We start from the raw sequence: 24,666 nt of genomic DNA, 5'->3' as shown, positions 1-24,666 counted from the left end.
CTATAAAGGTATAGTAGATGTTTAAGAAGATAGATATGTATAACTTGGTATGAACATTAAACAGTATACACATGTGTGAAAATATCATATGGTACTCTGTAAACATCTTGCATGATTTTAAGTGTCAGTTAAAAAACAAACAGCAACAACAAAAAGACGTGGTTAGCATTAGTGGTTAAGAATAAAAATAAAATATTCTATTTTACTAAACAAAGTACATGTTCTAAGAAATACTCTTTTATTAGAAAATAAAAGCTAAAAATAGAAATTTCATGGTTAATTTAAGAAGACAAGCAGTTGTCTTGGGTTTTTAGACTCTAAGTACTTCATTTAGAGCTTAACCGACCCTCAAAATAACTGTCTAGGTTAAATATTATCATCTCCCTTTTATTATGATTAACATGAGGCTCCATGATGTTAATTTCTACAACCTTACATCTTTTAAGAGGCAGATCTAGAATACAAAGCTAGTGATTTGTATATTTTCCCCATTATCTCACAAATGCTAACTTGTCACAGAACATGCTACCAGACAATAACAACAGATTCAATGTAAACCAAGGATTTCTGGTTCAGTTTACAGCAGTACCTATTATACCTGATTTCCTCAGACATATGTGTTTCATCACATACTTCATAACTCCTTGATTTTCTGTTAGATGGGGAGTAATTGCATTAAAATAGTTTGTATTAAAATAAACCTAGCACATATGGCTTAATAGTTTATTTATGCATGACCAATTGTATATTTTTATTTCCTTCCTTTGTCTGTAGAACTATTTATTGTAAATCTAGGAGAGAATTCAGGTTTTGGGAAATTTAAAATAATAAAATTTTGGGCTTTTCTTTCTAAAGTTACTTAAAATCACTACTACAAAATTCCAGTGAAGACCTTCGGAAGTTGCCTTATGCAGTGAGAAGCACTGAAGTTTATGTGTTTATGTATAGTTTTGTTTTCATTTGGAAATCCTGTCTGATTTTGTGAAAGTTGGTACACAAACTTAGAAATGACTGTAGCACATAGATGATAGATACAGTTTGCTGTGGCAATCTCATCAATAAAAGCTATTTATGAATAGAGTATAAAAGAGATAGATACCATGATCATTAATTAGTGATGTTTATGGCTAAAACTTTTTGAAGGTATTTATAAACAGGTTGTAGATTAGGGAATAGTTGTTACATTAATGATATGTTACATATTTCTTAACATGTCAAACATATCGCTTTGAGTAAAATTTTTCTGTAGTGTTCCAATTTCGTGTAGGATTACCATTAGTTTGTGAGCTCTGTTGACATACGCACACACAATAAAAGGTTAATTATTTCTAGGGGAGATAGAGAGGAAATGATATATTAAACAATAATAAAATCAGTAACTTTTATTCTGGTTGAATGTAACTTCCTGGGGTGCAAATACAAGTAATATCTGTTAAGACTTTAATTGTATCTCTTCTTTTAGTCTTAATGCAATGATTAATAAAAGTAATAATAACAGGATAGATTTCACTAAATACCTGACATTATTCACTGAAATTCTTTAGAAACTTTAAAAAATATTTAGTGCTGCATAATCATTAACAATAAAATGTAGGACTGGATGAATTGCTAAATGGTTTTCTGTAAAATATATTAGTATATTTTAAAGCTATATGTTAGCTATTAGATCTTTAAAAGATAAAAATAATGTGCTGCAATTTTGTGTCAGTATCTGTGAAATTTACCAAACTTTCATGGTTAAGATTACCGCTATTATTCTTTTTTTCCAAATTTATTTTTTATAAGTTGCAGTGTGTACACTCTTATGGGGAGTTTACATTTCAAAATGAGAGACATTTATTGGTTTGAGTCTTCACAACTTTAAAATGTGTACATTTCCATAAGTGTATTTGTTGAATAGTAGTATAAAGCAATGTTACCGTATCATCATGAATCACTTGTGAAAGACATACCATCAGTTAAAATTTGAATTACTCATTTTTCTTTTAAAAAATTATGATAAATGAACACACACAAAAACAAATGCCAAACTAAAAAGGAAATTGAATAACTTTTGGGTTAGAAATGTATAGAAATACTGAACTCTAAGTTGAGAATTTGAGCCACCCTGTTAGTCTCACATGCTGCCATGTAGCTTGGCTGCTGTGGGGTAACAAGTACCAAAAGCATCATTCATAATAGAGAACTGGATTCACCTCATAGATGCAACTACTGTACAGGTGCAAGACTTCATATATGAGGATGCGTAACAAAGCAAAGTAAGCTGTGCAGCTAGTATATAAGGATGTAATGGCAATGTAACTAGCTTCTGCAGTACCCCTAAGTATCATCTTGAGGCCACAGCTTCCAATAAAAAAGCAGGGTCTAGAAGCAGGAGGACAGAGGGGTTATAGTTAGGAGAGGTCATCACTTTCATGCTAGGAAGCAAGAGAAGTGTAAAGAAAGAAAGATTTCACTCAGCAGAAAATTAAAACAAAAAGTAAGGAACTACAATAGGAAAGCTAATACTATCAGTGATACTCAACATATACTGATAAAATATTAATTTTATATGAAAATGTAAATAATACTACTGTCAGGACTTTTAGAAAAAACTATACATTACAATTAGATAAATTTTGAAAAATAAAACATTGATATGAAAAATAATGGAAATATTTGCTACTATGAACACTGAACATTAAAGTTTTTACTGGATAAATGCACAAATTTAGCTTAAACAAATACAAAAATAATCTAAGAAATTCAAGCAGGACACCTTCTGGGAATGCAAAGATATGAAAAACAGCAGGTGCAGTGACACATGTCTGTAATTCCAGTACTCTGGAGACTGAGGCAGGAGGAACACAAGTTTAAGTGGAACCCTGGGCATTTACCAAGACCTTCCCCCCGAAAAAAAGGAATTTAGGATGCTTAGAAGATGCACATATGCATACAAATGCAGGTCCTGAATTAGAGAGATTGGCAGAGGAGCAGTTTTTAGGCAACCATAGTGGGACAGTTTTTAAAAGAAAAGAAAGATGTAAGTCTTCTCATATGGACCTTGGTTGTTATAATGCTATGAAATATTTAGAGTAAAAAAGATATCAAAGTTTCTAGAGAAAGAGAAGACATTACTTTAAAACCAGATGACAGTTGCTCTGACCCCACATTTTTCCTCAGCATCAATAGACGTCAAAGGCCAAGAGAAAAATATTTTTAAAGGCCTAAGATAAAGAACTTTACTTCTTTTTTGACAGTAAGGACATTAATAAAAGTATTTTCAGGGATTTTACATCTAAGGTGGTTTGACATTCACCTTTTTAAAAGAATTACCAAGGGTTATTCTTTAGGATGATGGAAAAAGAACTGAAATGAAACAGAGAAATAGAAATAGTGATGAGGAAAGAATATGATGCTAAATATAATTTTAATATTGATTGTAAAGTAGTAATAATTCATTTTGAGGTTAAAATTAAGATGGAAATTAAAATTTATATAACACTGACAAGGAAGGTGTTTGAGATGACAACAGTAACATTAACAAGAATAAATCACTTTAAAATGTAACATTAATAAATATATATATATTCAACCACAGCATTAATCAAAATTAATAAGGTTTATATGAATAAGATTTGCTAAGTTGATTTAAGGAATCTATAAAATTTCTTCAACATAACTTACAGATTGAACGTATCCATGTCATGCACTGTGGAACATTTATTAAAACTGTGTAGTATGTCAGAAACAGTGATTGGTAAAAGTATATTGTGTTCAAATCAGTAGAAACAGACTTTTTCTATAGAAGAACTAAATTAGAAATAAAAATAAATAGTATCAAAATGAAGCCTATAATGACAAATTTATATTTGAAAATTAACAGAATAATTGTAAATAATTTATGGATCAGTCCCAAAGATGTTTGTAAATTAAAAAATATTTAGACTTCAGTGACAATTTCCAGTGACCAGCTTTGACAATCTATATTTTAATTTCAATTTATTTATTTATTTATTCGGTGGTACTGAGCACTAAACTGAGATTTGCAAGCTGTGTGCTGTACTCTACCACTGAGCTACATCCCCATAGCCAGTTATTTCCATTGAAAATGTGTAAGTGTAACTAACAGAAAAGAAAAAAGATTATGCATTAATTTATAGTGATTGTCTCAGGCACTACAAAGAGACAAATGATGGGAGCTAATAATACATAAATTATATAGAAATAATGAAATATATAATAGAAGCAAAATAATGATGATCCATGAACAAAAAGCAGATTCCTTGAAAGTATTTTGGTATATTATTTGCTGGGATAAGTAAACCAGTACATTTCATTTACAACTGCTTTCTAAGTACTGACCTTTTATTACTTTATTAATTTGCTTATAGGTAAGACTTTCATAATTAATCATTACTACTATTTCTAGGAATTCAGATTCATAGAGAACAATTAGCTGATACTGGTAGGATGGAGGAGGATCTCTCCAGACCATTATGACAATATTATTCTCTTTCCACTCCTGTTATCCTCTTGTTCCCAAGAGGTTATAACATTTGTTGTCTTGCTCTCAGCACCTTTAGTGTCTACTCCATTATTCAGCATATACCTAAGTGAATGACTGGTACTGGGCAGCATTTGGGTGCAAAGGATACAGTGGTGAACAAGGTAAGAAGGTAAGAAAACAAATGCAATGGATTGGTGACAAAGGGGACTGAGATAATAGAGTGGAAACTTGTAGCTAGGAAACCTAGTAGACAGTCTAACAGAGAAGGGGAAGTTGCATTGAGAAAGTAAACTTTAAACTAGATTCTGAAAGATGCTCAAGTCTAACAACATCAGAAATGGAGGAATGTTCAAGGGATGAGTAAATCCTGAAGGCAAGAGAGTGCTTGTATTCATTGATTTTAACATATATGCTTTTGATAAGTAAAATTGCCCATAATCAGTGGATACATACTTCTGTTTACACTGTACTTTGTAAACTTAAACCATTTAATTCAGTAATGCAGCCTCTAGTTCCCGAGTACAGCATTTTGTATAATCATGAACATATGGCCTATAAAATTTAGAAAACTTATGAGTTTTGCAACTTTTAATATAAAATGAGCAGAGTGCTTTGTAAAGAGAAGATATTAATCACAGAAAGTTATCACCATTGAGTCATTCAATTCTTATAACAAATTGTTGAAGTAATAATTACCCCTTTCATTTGACTTGATATTCAAAGAGATGAAGCACTTTTAAAGATAACATATGTACTTTTTGTGAAGGATTTGGGTCAGGTGTCAAGTTTTTCTCTCTTCTAGGTGGGTTTTCTTTCTCATGTTCTTAAGAGGATCTGTTGTAGAAGTTGTAAAAGTGAATACTATGCCAGACATATTGTTTTGTAATAATTTTTCTAAATTTAAGGCACATGAGTACTGTTACTCAGAAAACTACTCAACAGAGCTGCTATGTTCTATTCATATAAGTGTCTAAAACAGAGAGAACCTATATAAAATATTTATTGAAGTGGAAATTGAATGAAACAGAAAGAGCATTCTAATTCCAGATTGCATAGATTTTACTATACCAGAATAATATGAAAGTTATTAGTTAAAATCTTGAAAATTAATACATTAATAATATAATTTAGTGTTTACCACAACATGAAATTTTCCACATTTTTAACATATATGAGTTACAGGTCCCACTTTTGGTATCCCTGTTTAATTGTTGGAAAGAAAACTGCCGGGTAGCCCAAGTATATTTCTTTACCAAAGAAGAATGCAGAGAATAGTATGTACTCAATTAGTAATATAACTTAAGAAACATAAACCAGCAAAATGAAATTAATGTATTATTTTATCAAGATTTCTATTCAACCTACACTGATAAAATAAATCTTTTTAGAAATTACCAGAAATTATTTTTGTTCTATAATAAAATCAAATTAAATACTTGCCAAAATGTAAGTCTCTTAGGAGGTATATAAAATGTAAATATCCTTTCACAATTAATCTTTCAACTAGTGGTGAATGTTCTCAAATTTCAAGGAATATTTTATTGTCAATATTTCCCTATACCTAATTTCTGCTATTGTTGCATTAATAAGAATGAACACATTAATTAAGGAAGCTTTATACCTTTTAAGAAGTCATGTGCGTGTGTGTGTGTGTGTGTGTGTGTGTGTGTGTGTTTTGGTACCATGGCTTGACTTCTGGAGCTTGCACTTGCAAGGAAGGCAGCAGTACCACTGAGCTAAATCCCTGGCCCATTCATGTGTATTTTTATTATGTACCACTTTAGAAAGTAAGAAAGATTACATTACCATCAAATTAGAATTGATAAATATCTTTGCATTTAAAATGTATGTGATTTTTTTATTTACAAAGCACATTATTAGAAGATTATACTCTGTGGGGGAGGGTTGTGGGAAAAGTCCCCTAGTTCCACTCTACATATCAGTTTTTCTATTTTTAAAATCAAGATAATCTCTCCCATGTCTTGAAATAATGTGAAAATTTTAGAGAAAATGCTATAAAGTGAATTTGTAAGTGATAAAGTAAGTGCACTTTCAGGATAAGGAAAAACTCATAAATGATAGGATGATTATACCAGGAAATATATTTTGAAATGTTCCCCAAAAGGAATACTCAGTTGTAAAAACTGTCTGTCTTTATACTAAGGTTTCACTGTTTTCCTTTGTGATGCCTCCTGATTTGTTACAGCATGTCATTGGATTTCAGGAATTGTGAAATTCATCAAAATTATGTTGAATGCTTACTTTGTGGTAGAACTCTATTGTGTTCTGGATTGCAGACTAGGGAGAATAACTCTCTGATTAGTTCATAGCTTAACGAGAACATCAGATTTTATGTTATGCTGTTAAGTGAAAAATAATTATGTCCCTTGCAGAATGCCTAGCAGATAATCATACTCAATTTCACAATAGATTTAGTGTTATCTAACTAGCACTTTCATGCTAGTGTGAGGACTTCTTAAAAATTCTTTTCTACAACACACTAACTGTTTTACTATATAACACTGTACACCTTTTTTTAATACTACAGATGCGAAAAATAAAATAATTTTCAAATGGTCCAAGAGCTACAACATTTGAATGACAAAGAACACTTAAATAGGATGCAATTATAAAGCAGTAAGACAAGAAAAGGAATAGAAGTAAAGAGGGAAGATGCACGACAGTCTTTGCTTATAAATGACATACTTATTTATGTAGAAAATTCGGAAGATTCAAAAGAAAACCCTCTAGGAGATAATAGAGCATAGTGAGATTGAAGAATATAAGGTTATTATACAATATAATCATTTTTCTTATATACTACCTATTAAAAAACTAGATTTTGAAATTTAAAATACACTACCATTTACATTAACACCCTCTAAGAGAAATATTTAGGTATAAATCTAACACAACATTCAGATGACGTATATGAGGAAAATTGCAAAAGACATTTTGATGAATAGAAACAATTGAATAACTATTATACTTTCCTGTATAAGAATACTTAATTTTGCCAAAGTGCCAGTTCTTCCCTAATTGTAGATTTAATATGATCTTAACCAGCAAGTTATTTCATTGCTATGGAAAAGTTGATTCTAAAGATTGTTTTGAGAGGCAAAGGACCCTTGTTGGCCAACACAGGACAGGTGGAGAAGAACAGTTTGAATGCCATCTCTACCAGACTGCAAGCTATAGTATAATGGTCCAGTGATAGAGTCACTGTGGCTTTGTTAAAACAATAACCAAATAGTCTACTGAAACAGAATAGAATCACCAAAAATTGACTCACATAAATGTATCAACTTATGTTTGACTAAACCTGAAAGGTAATATGATAGAGAAAGCATAACCATTTTACAAATTGGTGCTGGAACCAGTAACATACACCTGCAAAAATGGATGTAGACACAGACCTTATACCTTCCATAACTATTCACTCAAAATGAATCATGAGCCTAAATATAAAAGGCTAAACTAAGTTTCTCAGACTATAACAAAGGAGAGATTTCATATGACCCTGTTTGTAGCAGTGACTTTTAGATACAACATCAAAGGCAAAATCTGTGGAAGAAATTATTGATAAGCTGGACATTATCAAAATTAAAAACATTCTCTGAAGGACACTGTGAAGAGAATGAAAAGATAAAGCACAGAATGGAGTTGCAATGAACATATCTGAAAAAAAAAACCTGTTATTCAAAATATACAACAAACCCTTAAAACCTAATAATAAGAAACAATCAAATGAAAAATGGGCCAAAGACTTTATCAGGCAACACACCAAAGATATACAGATGGTTAATAAGAATATGAAATGATGTCCCTCATCATATATCACTAGGGAAATACAAATTAAAGCAGTGAGATATTACTATATTATTAAAATTGTGCCTTGGTCTGTACAGGTGGCTATAATAAAATACCATAAAATGAGTAGTTTAGAAAACCAAAGAAAGGCATTAATGACAGTGCTGGATGCTGGGATTTTCAGCATCAGGGTGCTGACAGATTTGGTCTTTGGTGAAGCTGTTTTCTTGATTCACAGATCTGTGGAAAGGACAAGATAGTTCTCAGGGGTGTCCTATGAGAACAATTATCCTATTTAGGAAGGCTCTCATTACCTAATCACCTTCTAGGACCTTCAGAATCTAATCACTTTCCAAAGATCCCACTTCCTGACATCGGTGATTAGATTTCGACATACAAGTTTTGGGAAAACACATTCAGGCTGCTAGGTAGAAAAATGCAGAGCACTGAACACACCACATGCTGGGGAGGACGTGGATCGACAGGAACTCTTCTTCACTGTCATTGGAAATGCAAAATCTACAGCCACTTTGGATGATATTTTGACACAGTTTGTTCTGAAATTATGTAAGAATATTATAAAACTAATATTTTAATTTGATTTAAGTTAGATTAGTTTTCTTTTCAATGTGAATAGTCACATGTGGCTACCTCTCACATTGGAAAGTATGAATTTAGATCAACTTTATCTTGTGGAATTTAAACACTAGGAAAAATGAGAAACACCATTTTTTATATGACCAGGAACTTTTCTAAAGTGAGTTTCATATGTTAGATCATTTAAATTTCATAATTATAATATAGTTACTAAAAAAAAGGATTGAAGAGGACATCAGAAAATGGAAAGATGTTCCTTGATCCTGGATAAGCAGAAGCAGTATTGTCAAAATGGCCATACTCCCAAAACTCATATACAGATTCAGAGCAGTCCCCATCAAAATACCAGCAGCATCATTTACAGATCAAGAAAAAACAGTCCTACAATTGATATAGAATCAGAAGAGACCCAGAAGAGCAAAAGCAGTTTTGGGCTTCAAGAGCAAAGCAGGAGGCATAATAATACCTGACTTCAAGCTACATTACAAAGCAGTAGTGTTAAAAATGGCATCACTGGAACAAAATCAGGTATGAGGATCATTGGAATGGAATTGAGGATACAGAAACTTTCCCAGACACATTAAGCTACTTGATCTTTGACAAAACAGCCAAAAGCATATGTTGGAGGAAAGATAGCCCATTCAACAAGTGGTAACTGGAAAAACTGGTTATGTACAGGGAGAAGATGGAAACTGGACCCATATCTCTCACCATATACTAAAAGTAAAAATGAATCAAATATCTAAACAGTAAAACAAATATTAAACCTACTGGAAGATGAAATAGGTAAAACACTTGACATTGGTGTAAGAAAGGATTTTCTGAACAGAACCACAATTGCACAAGAAATAACAGTAGGAATCAGCAAATGGGATTATATCAGACTAAAAAGGCTCTGTACAGCAAAAGAATCAGTAGAGTGAAGAGACAATGTACAGAATGGGAATAAATTTTTCCAGCAAAGATCCAGTCAAGAAATGGGCAAGAGAAATGAACAGACACTTCATAGAGGAACAAATACATGATAAAAACACTCAGCAACTCTGGCCATTAGAGAAATGCAAACTAAAAATGCTAAGATTCCATCTTACTCCAGAAAGAATGGCAATCATTAAGAAATCAAAGTATAACAAATGCTGGCAAGGCCATGGTGAAAAAAGAACCCTTCTTCATTGTTGGTGGAAATGTAAACTAGTATAACCAGTATGGAAATCACTATGGTGATTTCTCAAAGATCTGACATTAGAAATTCCAAATGACCCAGTAATCCCCCTGCCAGGTAACTTCCCCAAAGAGCTTAAGATATCATACTACAGCAATACATGCTTACCAATGTTTATAGCAACACAATTTGTAATAGCTAAATCCTGGAAACACCCTGTATACCCATCAACAGATGATTGAATAAAAAATGTGCTATGTACATACTAATGAAATGCTACTCTGCTATAAAAAATGAAAGATTTGAGACATTTCTAGGAAAATGGATGCACCTGGAAAATATAATGCTGAGTGAAATAAACCTGACTTACAAGCTTAGGTTCCGTATAATATCTCATCTGAGTGAGGCAAAGTACAGACAAAGAATAATAAAGGATAGATAGAAGGGGACAGATAGATTTCTTGCAATAGAAAAGTGACCCAAGGGAAAAAGCAGTATAATTTTGATACCAGACCTTTTATAACACCCGTTATGCTAGCTAAAGGAAAAAATCAAGTGTAATAAAAATTATGAAAACAATAAAATAAAAACAAAACAGACAGAAGAATATCAATTTGTAGAGTAGTGTATTGAGCAGGACCATATATTGAGAAGGTATTAAACAGTTCATAGCTTCAGGGATGGGTTATACAAATCAGAGGCCATCCATTTTCATTCTAGTGCAGGTCCATGGTGCTTTCTGAGTTGAGGAGTATGCATGCTTTCATTTCTTCAGATCCTTTTAAAGTCTCCAACTCTGTGTTGAGAACTACCAAGAATTCAATAAACACACACTTTAATTTGATATTTACCCTTCATAGTTTTTGAAGGAATATTCTAAAGATTGGTTCAAAAATATTAAAACATCCTTAAGTGAAAATGTATACATACTGAATATTTTTGTATTGTTGCTACTTTAAAAGTGTCATCAGCTAGAATTCCTGTGAGATGTGCTTACATTTCAAAATTAAACTACCTGCTTTTGAATGAATGTAACAAGGAAGATATTTTGTAAATTTTATTTGGTATATCATATCTTAACTTCATATTATAATGAACTTTTTAGACTGGAAACATTCTTAAGACATATGAAACTCTTCCATTGTAAAAGATATCAACAATAAATCTTTTAAAAACACTTGTATCTTTTCTAAAGTTTGTTAAAATGAAATATAATTTATAAATGTAAATTTTAGCATAAAATAGTAAATTTTTAATTATTTTATAAAGATATGAGCAAGCAACTGAATGCAAAGAAACATTTATTTAATTCCTAGAGAAATTTAGATGTATCTCTACCTTGTCAATTTTAAAAGTGTTTTAAAAATGTATTTATGAAAAGAATATAAACTGTTATATAGTTATATATGGGGAAAATATTATAAATCAATTGCAACTACATTTTTATTAATGTTTCCATAGAATATATTACTATCTTAGCATTCGAATTTAATTTCATGTTCAATTTGCTTAAGAACTAAAAGTGAAGATCATATATTGATTCAAAAATAATATGAAAGAAAATCAGGGAAGGAAACAAATACATATTTATCATTTATAAAGCTCTAAATTATAGCTGGGAATATGATACTGTTCTATTACCAATTTATTTTAAATTTTGTATTGTTAGCATATACATTTTCTTATATAAAAACAATGGAAATGAAAAGATGAATTCAAAGATGGAGACTGGCCTTAAAGATTTTACAGTCTAAGGGTGACACCCAATAGGTATTACCGGTAAATTTTGATAAAATATTAATGAAAAGCGACAAAATACTGTGGGGACATTTTTGAGAGTCATTTAGCTCAGACTGAGAAATCGGCATTTCTAATATTTGCTGACAATACTCTGATTTTTACATGTGATCATTTCTATGTTTCTTATACATTTTCAGTGGCAGATTTGATTCAGAGTACTTGGTATATGTGCATGAGATCATAATATTGGCATGTTTCCCACATGCCTCACTCCAAGAAAAAAAATCCATCTCTTATCTCTTGTGTTTTACCTGAGTTTTCACAAGAAGTTAGTTTTTTAACCTATTTTATACAAAAAATACTGTGAAATAATCTATTAAATATTGTTTATCCATGATATGAATTTATTCATAGGTGACTTCCATTAACAGTCAAAATTTAAATACAGAATAGCAATGTTTTCATTTCCTCCTTTCCTTCTTTCTTCCCTCCCTCTCTTTCATCTTTCATTCATTTTTTTGCCATGCTGAGGATTAAACCTAGCACCTCTCACATGCTAGGCAATTGCTCTAACAATGAGCTATATCTGAAGCCCTGATTTGTTTATTCTACCTTTAGTTCTGTCAGTTTCTTTTATATATTTCATATTGTAATTATTATTCATATAGATTTACAATTGTAAAATCTTGTGGATAAATTAACCTTTTATTACTATGAAGGGTTCTTTAACCTTATAAATACTTCTTCATTTCAAGTTTCGTATGTTTTATATTGGGATACAAATAATAGCTTTGTTTTTGTTAGTGTTTGCATGGTGTAACTTTTTCCATGGTATAAATTTATACCTTTCTGTATCATTACATTTAAAGTGATGTGTTTTTAAAAGCTTTTATCTTTTTAGCAAGCACAAGGACCTGAGTTCGATCCCTGGTACCAAAAACAAAAACAAAACAAAACAAACAACAAAAAAAACCCAAAAGCTTTTATCTTTTAATGCAAGTTTTAGTCCATTTACATTTAATGAAATTATTCATGTTTCTATTCTCCATCTTACTGTTTTTTAGTTTCTCACCTTTCCATATCTATTAATTTTCTATTACTTATTTTCTTTGAATAAACAAAGTGTTATATAAATTCCATTTTTACATTATCTAGTTATGTGTTGTTTTAGTAGTTAGTGTAAAGATAAAAATATGCTTAACTGATTACAGTCTAATTAATGTTAGGGTTATTACCACTTAAACTCACAATGCAGTGTTCTGGAACCATTTATCTATCTAAGCGCTCATGCCTTGTGTTTAGCATTTTAGTTTTATTTTTCTTGAACTCCACATTACAGACACTATTATTTTCTACAGTCAATATTAATTTACATTTTCTCACATATTTTGATCTTTAATGCTATTTATGTCTTCCTGCATCTGTGTTTTCATTTGGAATAATCCTTTCTTCCTCAAGAACTTCTTTTAGTATTTTGTAGTATTTCTTTTATTGTTGCCAACAAAGTCATTCGGAAAATGTTTTCATTCTCCATTGACATTTGAAGGATGTTTTAGTTTTGAATGGAATTCTGGGTATTTGCAGTGTGATAGAAATACCAGTTCACATTCTGACGGCTGGTGTTCATTTTGAGAGTTAAGTTGTTAGCTTTAATGTTGCTCATTGATATCACTGTGCCTTGATTATTTGGTTTTTCAATTCCATATTTCTCTTATTTGTCATTTCAACAATCTTACTGTGATATTATGATTTTCTTTTATGTTTTCCTTGTTTAAAATTTTGGAACTTCTTTAACCCATCCTTTCAGTTAAAGGAAATTCTTGACCTCTTTCATTGCAATTGTCACTCTACCCTCCTTGTAGGAGTCCATTTGTACATTTTTTAGAGCTCTATATTTTGCTTTCTACCTCTGTTACTCAGTTTTATATTTTTTGTAATGACTTTGCATGTTTTCGATTAGTTTCTTCTGCTCCATCTTCCAGATTGCTAGTCTTGTATTTGCTCTTTGTCTAACCTGCTATTAAATACTGTATATGAAATTTTAATATCAATTTCTGCACAGTTTTTCTAATGTTTCTTTTATGTTGGACCAAATCCCCAATTTATGAAAGTTCACATTTTTGTTATGTATTTTTGAATATATTCATCTACATTTGATATTTACATTTACTTGTATATGCAGTTCTATTTTTCTAGTTATTGTGTTTTCTTTCATGCCAGACCAGACAGCTTGGTCAAAAACCAAGCATGGTAAATGACAATTTGTAGAATCTGTGGTTGACATCCGATCCTCTACAGCAGGTCCATGTTATCATTTGATGCATTGGGAAGGTAGATATAGTGAGGACTAATCACCTTCCTTCTACTCTGAGGCTGTTCACTCAAAGCTGGATTGCTTATCCACCTCTGGTTTGCCCCAGTTGAGAGAAGTTCTAGCTGTGTGTGGGGTGTTTGATAAAGCTAAGAAAAATCATCTTTAGCCACTCTGCAGTACAGTTTCTGTATTGCCTTCACCATCAAAGGCAGAAAACTCCCCTCAGCTTTACAGAAGTTTTGTTTAGACCCTTGGCTTGTAACTTACTGAGAATTAAGTTCATTTCTCTGCGCTTTCTTCTGTTCCACATTGTTGCATCCTGTGTTCCAAGACATTCTCTCTATTTCTAGAAGATTGTCACAGTTTCTCTTACTGGTTCTTCTGAACTGTTGTCCTTTCAAGATTCTTGATCTTCCTTCTTTTCCTGAGGTAGCAAGTATGGTAGGGGAAAGTGACTTCTAGACTCTCATCTCACTTCTTTCCTCTGTGCCTTTTCCTTTGAGTTTTTGACACCTCTAAGTCTGGTTTGCTTTAGTAAATCTCTCATGCTTTAATCAGATTTCTAAAATGTTATTCTTTAAAAGCTATTCCATCACTGTCAAAAGTGTAGATGTAAAGAAGTCATTTACTTAGTCATGTCTATGTGCCAGGTAGGTACTAAATGGTGGTAATACAATGGTTAATTTCTTCTTACACATCACATTATATCTTCTTTCAAGGATCTAGATTCTACCGACTGACACGAAAACCGAACACATAGGAGGGTAGGTAATTGCTTATGTTAGAGTCTTACAGATTAAACTGTAGGAGCTCACAGAATGAACTCACTACTTGAGCGACAAGAGGAAGTATGGAAGGAAAGTCAGAAAGTTTTTTTTTTCTTTTACTTTTTGAGATACAATCTTGCTGTGTAGTTCAGCTCACTTTGAACTCACTGTGTAACCCAGGCTGGCCTTGAAATCACAGCAGTCATCCTGACTTGGTCTTCTGAGTGCTGAGATTACAGATTTGCACTACCATGCCAAGTTTAGGAGGTATAACTCTTGGAAGGAATTTCAAAGATTGAGATTTAGTCAGTCTTAAGATTTCATCTACTTGGCATAAAACAAATTCCGCATATGTCAAATTAATATTGAAAAGGCATTGCCCATTGCTCGTTAAATCACTAATGGAGTTGAAATGTTAAAAATGTGTTTCAGTTTGTAAAATTTAATTTAAAAATTTTAATTATGGCAACTTATTTTCCCATAGGTGTTTAAAAGAATGAATATCCCACAGATCAGAAATCCTTCTATGCCTCCCAAAGAAAAAATGCCTGAAGCCTATTCTGCAAAAATTGCTCTCTTTGGTGCTGGGCCTGCCAGTATAAGTTGTGCTTCTTTTTTGGCTCGATTAGGCTACTCTGACATCACTATATTTGAAAAACAAGAATATGTTGGTGGCTTAAGGTAATGCCTACACATACTTTGTGTTTGTAGTGTCAATAATGATGAGGCGAAACAATTACAAATATTGTTGTGTTAGAATCATAAACTTCAGACTCACAGATGGTATTTTAAATGTTCTTTTCCGAAATGTTCAAATTTTGATTACATTACTCACTTTAAATTTTGCAGTTGACTTTAAGCAATATTTAGTTAAGAATTTATCTGTCTAGTTCTGTGAATTTAAGACAAATTTCAGCAAAAGAATTTTTGGTTAGTAGGAACAAATCATATGAAAAAATTGTTTCATCCTTTTGGATATTTCCTTTATGGAGATGTGTCTGAATAATCATGGGTATTTGAGATGAAAAAACCCTAACTTCTTAGAATATCAGTCATTTCATTTGTTGACTAGTCACATGTTATCCTGCTCATATATTTTTAGTTTGCAATCTCTGTAGTCTGCATTTGATTGCAATTTTTGTCACAATCCACTGGAAATGTTTTCTTTAAATGTACATTTTGTAATGTTTCCCCAATTAGTATATTTTCAATATTTGCTATTAATCAGTGTTATTGCTGTAAATCAGCATTCAGTTGAATACTCATTTTTATTCCCATGTGATTTCATACCTAGAAAGGGAAACTGGTCATTTTGTGTCAGTGACTTTCAGATGTTTAAACAAAGCATAATTGTAATTTACTTTATGTAAAATAAATGGAATTCTATATTGGACATGTATTACATTTATGATCAAAAACATACAATGTAGTATAAGTAAGCAGTGTATATTGCTTAAAATATTTACTGTTAAAATGAGAAAGAAATTTGGTGGTAAGCTAGTATTTACCAATTTTAATTGATTTTCCCTAACTGCCTTAACTTATATTGAAATATTATGGATTTTAAATTATAACCATTTGGAATAACTTTTTATACCTAGTATTTAAACCTTTTGTAGATGCTAAAGTATTTGTTAAACAGCAGATTTGTCATATGTTCATAGAACATAATTTTAATCATATTATGACTAAAGTTTGTTGTTTCTCATCTTTACTAATATTTGTAAATATATGGTAGTGAATGTATAAATCTCAGTATTTTCAAGTGGCACTATGCTAAACCCAAAATAATATAAAATGATCAATTTGTTACAATGATATAAATATTTTGGTATACTTATGATATATATCAATATATTAGCTATTAATTAATGTGAAAGTATTTGACTGAATCACCATGCAGAAATATCACATACTGGAAATGTATTTTATAAAGGATATGAAGCATAAATGACCTCATTGTCATAAAATAATTATTTTTCAGAGTTGAGGCTCCATCACTTTTGACTTTAAGGGACTACACATATTTTATGAATTATTTTTCCTAGGAAATAAAATAGTTTAGATATTATTTCCTAAGAAGGATTTAGGATATTTTAATGGCATGTTATCACAGTTTTTTTAATTAGGAAAAATGTAATCTATTAACAACATATGTATAACCATTGTAGGGGTTTTTCAGTTATACACATCAGTGACTATGTGAGCTAATTTGAAAAATATGAACTTAATTGTTGTGTACCTTGGTAGACTAGTAAAAATCTTTTTGCTCCTTAATTGCATTTTCACAAGAAGCCTAAAATGGAACCAGCCCTGTTTGTGAATTATTATGCATTACCAATATTAGCAGATGATTATGGTTATTAGAATCTCTGTATTTCTTTTTAATTCACATGCAGGTTAGACATTTTTAAATTATAAAAATTGGCACTAAATTTAGACTTTTACATATTTGTTGAACAGTTTTAGTGGAATACACTGTGCTGGTTTTCTGAGAAAATATTTTATGGTGCTTATTTTAAAATTTTATTTTCTTTCTTTTACCTTTGAACTTTTTCAGTATCTAACAACAATATGGAATGTTTAATCAGTCTTGTTTGTCCTGTCAGCTGGTAATGGCATTTTATGCTACTGTTACAGGATTATAAAAACTAAAATGAATTTAGCCAAAATTACAACAAAACATTTGTCTATTTTCTCACTTACTTACAGATATCTCTCATTCTCTAGTATTTTCACAGTGGCTAAAAAAGATTACATTAGTTTTGTATCTGAAAACAATTGCTTAAAAAATGATGGCAAGTTTTATCTATCCTTCTGCTTTGAATCCAAATAGCTTTTTAAAAAAATCTCTGGTGTATTAGTATCCAAAGAAAAGATTGATAGAGTCAGTAAAAGATGTCCAGGATTTAATTTCTATTGTATTGAGCACAATCAATTGATATTTTTGTTTCCACAGCAAATTCATAAAATAATCAATAGTATTGCTTTTCCTCAAATATGTCTTCCATTTTAAACATACAGTTAAAAAGATTACAAAACTTCGTAGGATGATATTGAACATAAATGGTGTTGAGATTGCAAAGTATTCAAGTACATATTTTCTGAGGATTTATTTAAATTAATTTATGAATTTATGAATTATGATATTTTGTTAAATAGAATAGTTAGTAACATACTTTAACTTGATAAAACATTACAGTATTTTTATCATATCAATTGTATTTCATATAGATTGTCAATAAAGAAAAATGCGGTCTAGCTGAAGCAGTTATAGCCATTGGAAATATTTTGATAATGTATGATCATAAATTCATAATGCAGATTTAAAACTGAAGAAAAGCTCTGCCAAAGCATGAGAACTGCACTGTAAAAGAATGGAAAGAGGGCCAGGGATTTAGCTCAGTGTTTCTGCCACCTGCCTCGCAAGCACAAGGACCCGAGTTTAAAAATAAAAAAGAATGGAAAGAAGTTGTTAAAAGTGATTTCTATCACATATAAGAAACATAAGCAAAGAAAAATCATTTTTCCCTGTTATCTGACATCCCACTAACTGTACAGGAGGATTTATGGTTGCTGAAAGAATATTTGTCTTTCAAAACCTTAGATTGTTAAAAGAATACAGATAGAAGAAGGAAAAATGTTTCCATAGGTAGCACAATGGTAAATAATCATTTGTATCAAATTCTATGTTCTGTATTTTTATCTTCTTTTCATGTAGTATTCAGGGACACTCCCAATTACACTCTTGTTTTCAAGTGCTATGCACATATAAATTATTTGAACATATATATCCGCCCTGAATTCTCTCGCTGTCCTGAGCAACAGATTCATGCATTCACACCCTGAATATCTCCTCTTTAGAAGCTTTGCCCATCAGTTTTCTTCCTCTTTTTGAACTTGCCATCTCCAGGAATAGCCATCATCAACAAATATGGGAATTACCTGGATTACTCTTAGATATCCTGACATTTGTATTTCATGAATACATTTTAAAGTGTCTTCTCACTCTGCCATTTATGATGTCATTTACCACTCACATCCTGTACCATGATTCTCTTGGGTTCTTTTCTCAATTTGTCTTTTCAAACACATTTAGTTTCAAAATCTTATTATATTTCTTTTCTCCTTGTTATAAAAAGTTTTGCTTGACCTGATATTCATTTACCTTTTATGATTCATTTACCTTTTATGGTTTCTTCTTTCCTTCTTTCCATTATTATTTATTAAACACTTACTTTATGCTGGTAATTCTGGCACTAGAACTACAGGAAAGAACGAGACAAAGTGGTTATTCAAATAGGGCTTATCTTTTAGTGATGAAAAGACAGATAATAAATAATAAAACAAATATGGACTATGTCAGATGATAAATAAAGTGTTTTTAGAAATGTTAGTTTTGATGAGGAATAGAGCAATATAGTGGTATAGGGCTCTCTAATGATTAACAATTTAAACAGTTATTCACATAACAAAGTATTTTCACTTGTGTACAGAAAACTACATGAGAGATCACAGTACCTGGTCATTGTATATTAGAAGCAAAGGTACACTGAAGAAGGTAGGATGTATAGTTTTATGTCTCTGCATCACTTTTCCCCCAATCTTAGGCAGCATTGCTTGGATAAAGTCATTATACACCTAGGAGTAAGAAAGGAAAGTAAATGGAAGTCATTTCCTTGAAACTCACTTACCACTATTGTCTTAATAAAATCCAGCATGGGGCAGATACTGAGGACTACTAAGTTCAAGCTGACATCCACTGACTAAATCTCTAGACATATCTTGTGCCAGACAGAAATCTGTAGCCCCAGCAAAATGAACTTGTGTGCTAGGCCACATCACCATTGGCCAAACATAGCAGCTTTGGGCTCAAAATAACCCACAGGAACTTTTTATAGGAACTTGATTTCCAGCTTGGGCTGAACCACGTTTGCCAGCCAGTGTATTTCATCCTTGTGCAGTAGCTTTCACAGTATCCCTAACCTGTGGGAACCTTGAAACTTTGCAATATCTGCAAACATCTCAGGGCTAGGGACTGAAAGGGGAGAGCTGTCTAGAATTTATGGACAGGCTTGGTGAGGAAGGTCCTTCTGAGGGAATGCTATTTTGAAAATTTTGGAACAGACTGATACTTTTTCTTAATGTGTAGATATCAATTTATGGTCATAAGGAACAAGAATATTCAGGGAAATATGTTATCAAGCAAACACATTAGGTTGCCTGATTATGAATACTCTGACAATAATTCTTTATAGCTATTTTAGTGATACTAACTGAACTTCAAGAAAGACAAGTAATTCAGATTAAGCAGAGAAATTTAATAGAGAGGTTAAAGTAAGAAAAAAATGAAACAAATTTCTAGAGCAATGATTGAAGTATATATATAGTATGATATATATGATATATATATAGTATGATGTATATATGTATACTATATATATATATATATATATATATGGTATGATAATGATAAAAAAAGTCATGGCACGATCATGGGGTGTGCAGCTTGAATAGTTCATCAAAGAGAGTTGTCTAAAGACCAGTGACAAAGTGGAAAAACCAAAGTTTAGTTTGAGGCATGATAACTTGAGCTAGCTATGAGACACCCAATGGATATAAATGTTTGGACATTAAATTCAAGCATAAAAATGTAGGGATCATTACATGCTGATGGCATTAAAAACCATAAAGGATCTTACCTGCTTCAGTATTTTACCCTACAATAAGCTTTCCCTTTGAAACGCTGTGGTTCACATTTGTTTATTTTTCATTTGGCAGTTTGTACTATGTACATGTGTATATGGTATCTCCTATCTGTTTGCTATTCCCATCTATTTATAAATATATTTATAAATAGAAATATGTCATGTTTGTAACAATCACTTCGTCATACCCTGCTTTCTTAATGGTGATCAAACTTAACCAACATTTTGAGTATTCACACCATACTATTTGCTCTAAGAGTTGCTTGGAAATGTGATTCTTTCACAATTATTCATTTAATACATGAGCCAAGTAGGGTGCTAAGTGTTGGCGACAATGATTTTAGGGTACTATGGAGTTCTAAGAACTGCTGGATCTCCAGCAACCTGGTGTCCTGCTTTCTCTTGTGCCCTCATCATTGTTTGAAGTTATACTGCTACAGATTCTGACTGCGCCTTCCTCATTGCTCAGGGTTCTTCCTGCTAGGTTGGTTGTCCACTTCTTTCTTTCTGGCCTACAGAAAAGTTGTTTCTACTTCTTATAACCTTCTCTTTCTGAGTTAAATCAGTCATTGGCCTGCACTAGCACCACCATTTTTCTTTTTATTTCATGTATTTCTACTTAGATCCCATAAAAATCCCAGAGTAGGGCTTAGTCATTGGAATGTGCTCAGTCTCCAAATGTGTCTGGATAGATATAAAATCCTTACTTTACGGTAGTTGGTTTATTTGGCTAGCATCCTTATTAGCCCATTGTTTTGGCAGGAATTCTTTATGGCCCATTGTTTCTGTTTTCTTCTCTAGAATTTTGAGAACCAACATTTTAGTCTGTTTTGAATATCTCTTTCACAGAGCCCCATGACTATCAAGGCTGAGTGTCTGTTTGTGCCTACATATCATCTATAGTAGTTAAGATTATTTCTGCTTAGTCTTCAAAGGCAACACCTTTTGTGGGTCCAGTGCATTCAGATGAAGCAAAAGATAATGTGGTTGGTATTTACAGGTCAGCTTGGGATGTTCTTAACTCTAGCCTAGACCTAAATTCATTTGTACATATGACTTATATTTCTAGCTAGATGGAATTCTTTTTATAAATGACTGAATTTTATGCATTTAATACTATAATTTGCATTTTTATATCCTTGAACATGGTGGCTTGTTTATTGCTTGACTATGAAAATTAATTCAATATTGTAGTACTTATGTCACCAAAGAATTAGAAAACTCCTTTGGAAGACTTTTCCTTGGATGATTAAGAAGGCTCATCTTCAATAATTTTTATTTTACAAATTAATCTCTATAATGCTTCTATATGTTTTTTCATTTTAACACATTCTGTCATAATTATCTGTTTATGTATCTTTTCCTGCAAGAAAGAGAATGTATGAAGAGTTGGATCTAAAATTCATCATCAAATAGTTGCAGCTACCACTGTGCTGGCATTTATAAATTCTTGTTAAATGAGTAGATGAATGAATGAATGGATAAATACCTATATATTCATGTACACATACAGCCTTTATTACTGTAAAACTTTGCATAGTTATTTGAGCTTCACTGTAATGTTCTAATTTATTATATGAATAATAGTACCATGTGACATTTTAAGTTCAGACAATCAGCACTGATATCAAATAGGATTACTTTTAATAACTATGCTTTTATACACTTAACTTTCAAAGACAAATAATGGTTAACTGTAAAAATATTCTGTTCACCAAATGGAACTAATTGTGAAGTATTTTAAACAGCACAGCAATACAAAGTCATACATTTAAATTTCAGCAAGCTGGAGGTCTATTTTTAGAATATATATATATTTTATTTTTATTTCATATTTGTACTACATAATGATTTCATTCATCTATCTCTCTGTTTCCTATTGTCTATCTTTAATTTTGTTCTTTAATTTACTTATATTTTGGGCTTCTCCTATAAGACAAAATGTGATATTTCTGCTTGTGTGTCTTATTTATTTAAAATTATGGTCTTGAGGTGCATCCATTTTCCTTAAAATGACTCAAGTTCATCCTTCCTTATGACAGTGGTAATCAGTTGTGAAGATATACCACATTTTCTTCATCTATTCATCTATTGATGGACAAATAAGTCACTTTAATAATTTATCTATTATGAGTTTTACTGCTATAAACATAGGTATATGTATATCACTGCAAAATGATGTCTTTAACTCTTTTTGGAAGATATCAATCCGAGGAATAGTTGGGTAAAACGGAATTTCTACTTTTACTTTTGTGAGAAATATCTGTACTGATTTCCATAGTGGTTATCCTAGTTTACATTCCCAACAAAAAATGTAGAAGGGCTCCTTTTTCCTTCAGAATTTATTATTTTTTTATTTCATGATGATAGCCATTCTTTCTGAAGTAAGGTGGAATCTCAGTGTTGTTTTAACTTTTTTTCTAATGGTCAGAGATGTTGAACTTTTCTTCATGAATTTATTGACTATTTTTACTTCTTCTGTGAAGTGTCCATTCATTTCAGTTGCCCAGTTTTTGATTGGGTCTTTTATTTTGGGGTTCTAAATGTTTGAGTTATTTACATATCCTAAATATTAGTGCTATATCTGAGGAGTAGCTGGTAATTTTTTTCCCATTCTGTAGATTGTCTCTTCACTCTGTTGATTGTTTCCTTTGCTGTGCAGAAGATTTTTTAATTGGATATAATCCCATTTGTTCATTCTTGGTGTTATTTCTTATGTAATTGGGGTTCTTTTCAGAATATCATTGCCTATGCTTGTGTCTTCAAGAGTTTTACCTATTTTATCTTCCAGCAGCTTGTTTCTGTTTTAATATTTATCATATGTACCTATTAAACTTCTTATGTACTTTCCTCAGAGTTTACTATTTGTTTTTATTATTTGAGGAATTTATAGAATTACTAATGAAAATACAGAATTAAAAAATTGAAAAATTACCACTTTTATATTTATTTACAATTTTTATGAGTTTCTACTATATCTTTTCAATACTATATCTTTTCAATCCATGTGATATTTTACAATGGAAGTGAAAATGTAGATAAACTCGTGCTCACATTATGTGAAGTACAAATATCCACAGAAAAAAACTTACACCTTTAATGATGATGAATAAATAGATGGTGCATTTTTTTTTAAGACTGACAGTTTTTTCACTGATCTTTCTTTTTTCTCTTTTTCCTTTTCAGTACTTCTGAAATCCCTCAGTTCCGGCTGCCATATGATGTAGTGAATTTTGAGATTGAGCTTATGAAGGACCTTGGCATAAAGGTAAACAAAAAACATAACACCTATATAAGTGTTGCTTAGCAACACATGTAACAGTGATTAACAACAAATGGCATGCATTTTACGAAAGAACAATTAAAAGCAACAGCAGGCAGAAGCAGAAAGACGCTTTCTTTTGCTGAGGGCATTTGTCTGTCTACTGTCTGAATGCCACTAGCCTGGAAAAGGGCAATCGATAGTTATCTGGCAAGCCTACATGTGATTAATTGTCTGTAAGAAACAAATTCCTAAATTGCTTTAGGGGTTCGGTGCAGCTAATAGAAGGATTTGGTTTCTTAGATCACATTTCTTCATGCAAGTTGTATGCACCTGGAATAGTAGTATTTCACCATTTGGAACATAATTTCTTACAGAATTTAATTTTATTTATTATATACATAATGTCATTATTGTTCAAATGATAATCCTTTCTCAACATAAGCAGTAAATGAGTGGGATAGAAAGCAGCAACCTAGAACTTTTTATCATTTTGTAAACTATAGTGTTGTTCTTTTAAATATGGGTGGAAAGTTGACATATTGTATTTATAGACTATAGGTTTAGATATCTTTATTCTAGTCCACTAAGAAGTCTTATACTCTGGCTCTTCACTTTACCACATTTGTATTTTAGTTGCAAAAATATTAATTTTCCTTATAACACAATAGATAAGTGATGCACTGTGATTTACTAATCTATTATGTAAGTATATGCAGAAGATATTTTAAAAAGTGGTTAACAAGCTACCCTTGACTCATTTTTTTAAGGAAGTAGAAATTAATCAATAAAAGAGGAAAAACTCAAGTCATATTTT

General features: G+C 31.4%; 1 protein-coding gene across 7 annotated transcripts in view; it reads left to right on the top strand.

Moving 5' to 3' along the window:
- Positions 1–24,666, top strand: part of Dpyd (dihydropyrimidine dehydrogenase) — a 901,729-nt gene that overhangs the window by 228,875 nt on the left and 648,188 nt on the right. For all 7 annotated transcript variants that reach the window (XM_087212682.1, XM_087212683.1, XM_087212680.1 and 4 more), the window contains 2 exons: positions 15,364–15,560; positions 23,774–23,855. In XM_087212682.1, coding sequence (XP_087068808.1) covers positions 15,364–15,560; positions 23,774–23,855 — 279 coding nt within the window. The remainder of the gene's footprint in view (positions 1–15,363; positions 15,561–23,773; positions 23,856–24,666) is intronic.

This window comes from Heterocephalus glaber, unplaced genomic scaffold, assembly GCF_053883595.1.
Source record: "Heterocephalus glaber isolate CG9 unplaced genomic scaffold, H.glaber_assembly_v1.0 deba00001442, whole genome shotgun sequence".
In the NCBI taxonomy this organism is placed as follows: Eukaryota; Metazoa; Chordata; class Mammalia; order Rodentia; family Bathyergidae; genus Heterocephalus; species Heterocephalus glaber.
Note: the sequence above shows the minus strand (reverse complement) of the source record. Positions and strands in the feature narration are given on the sequence as shown.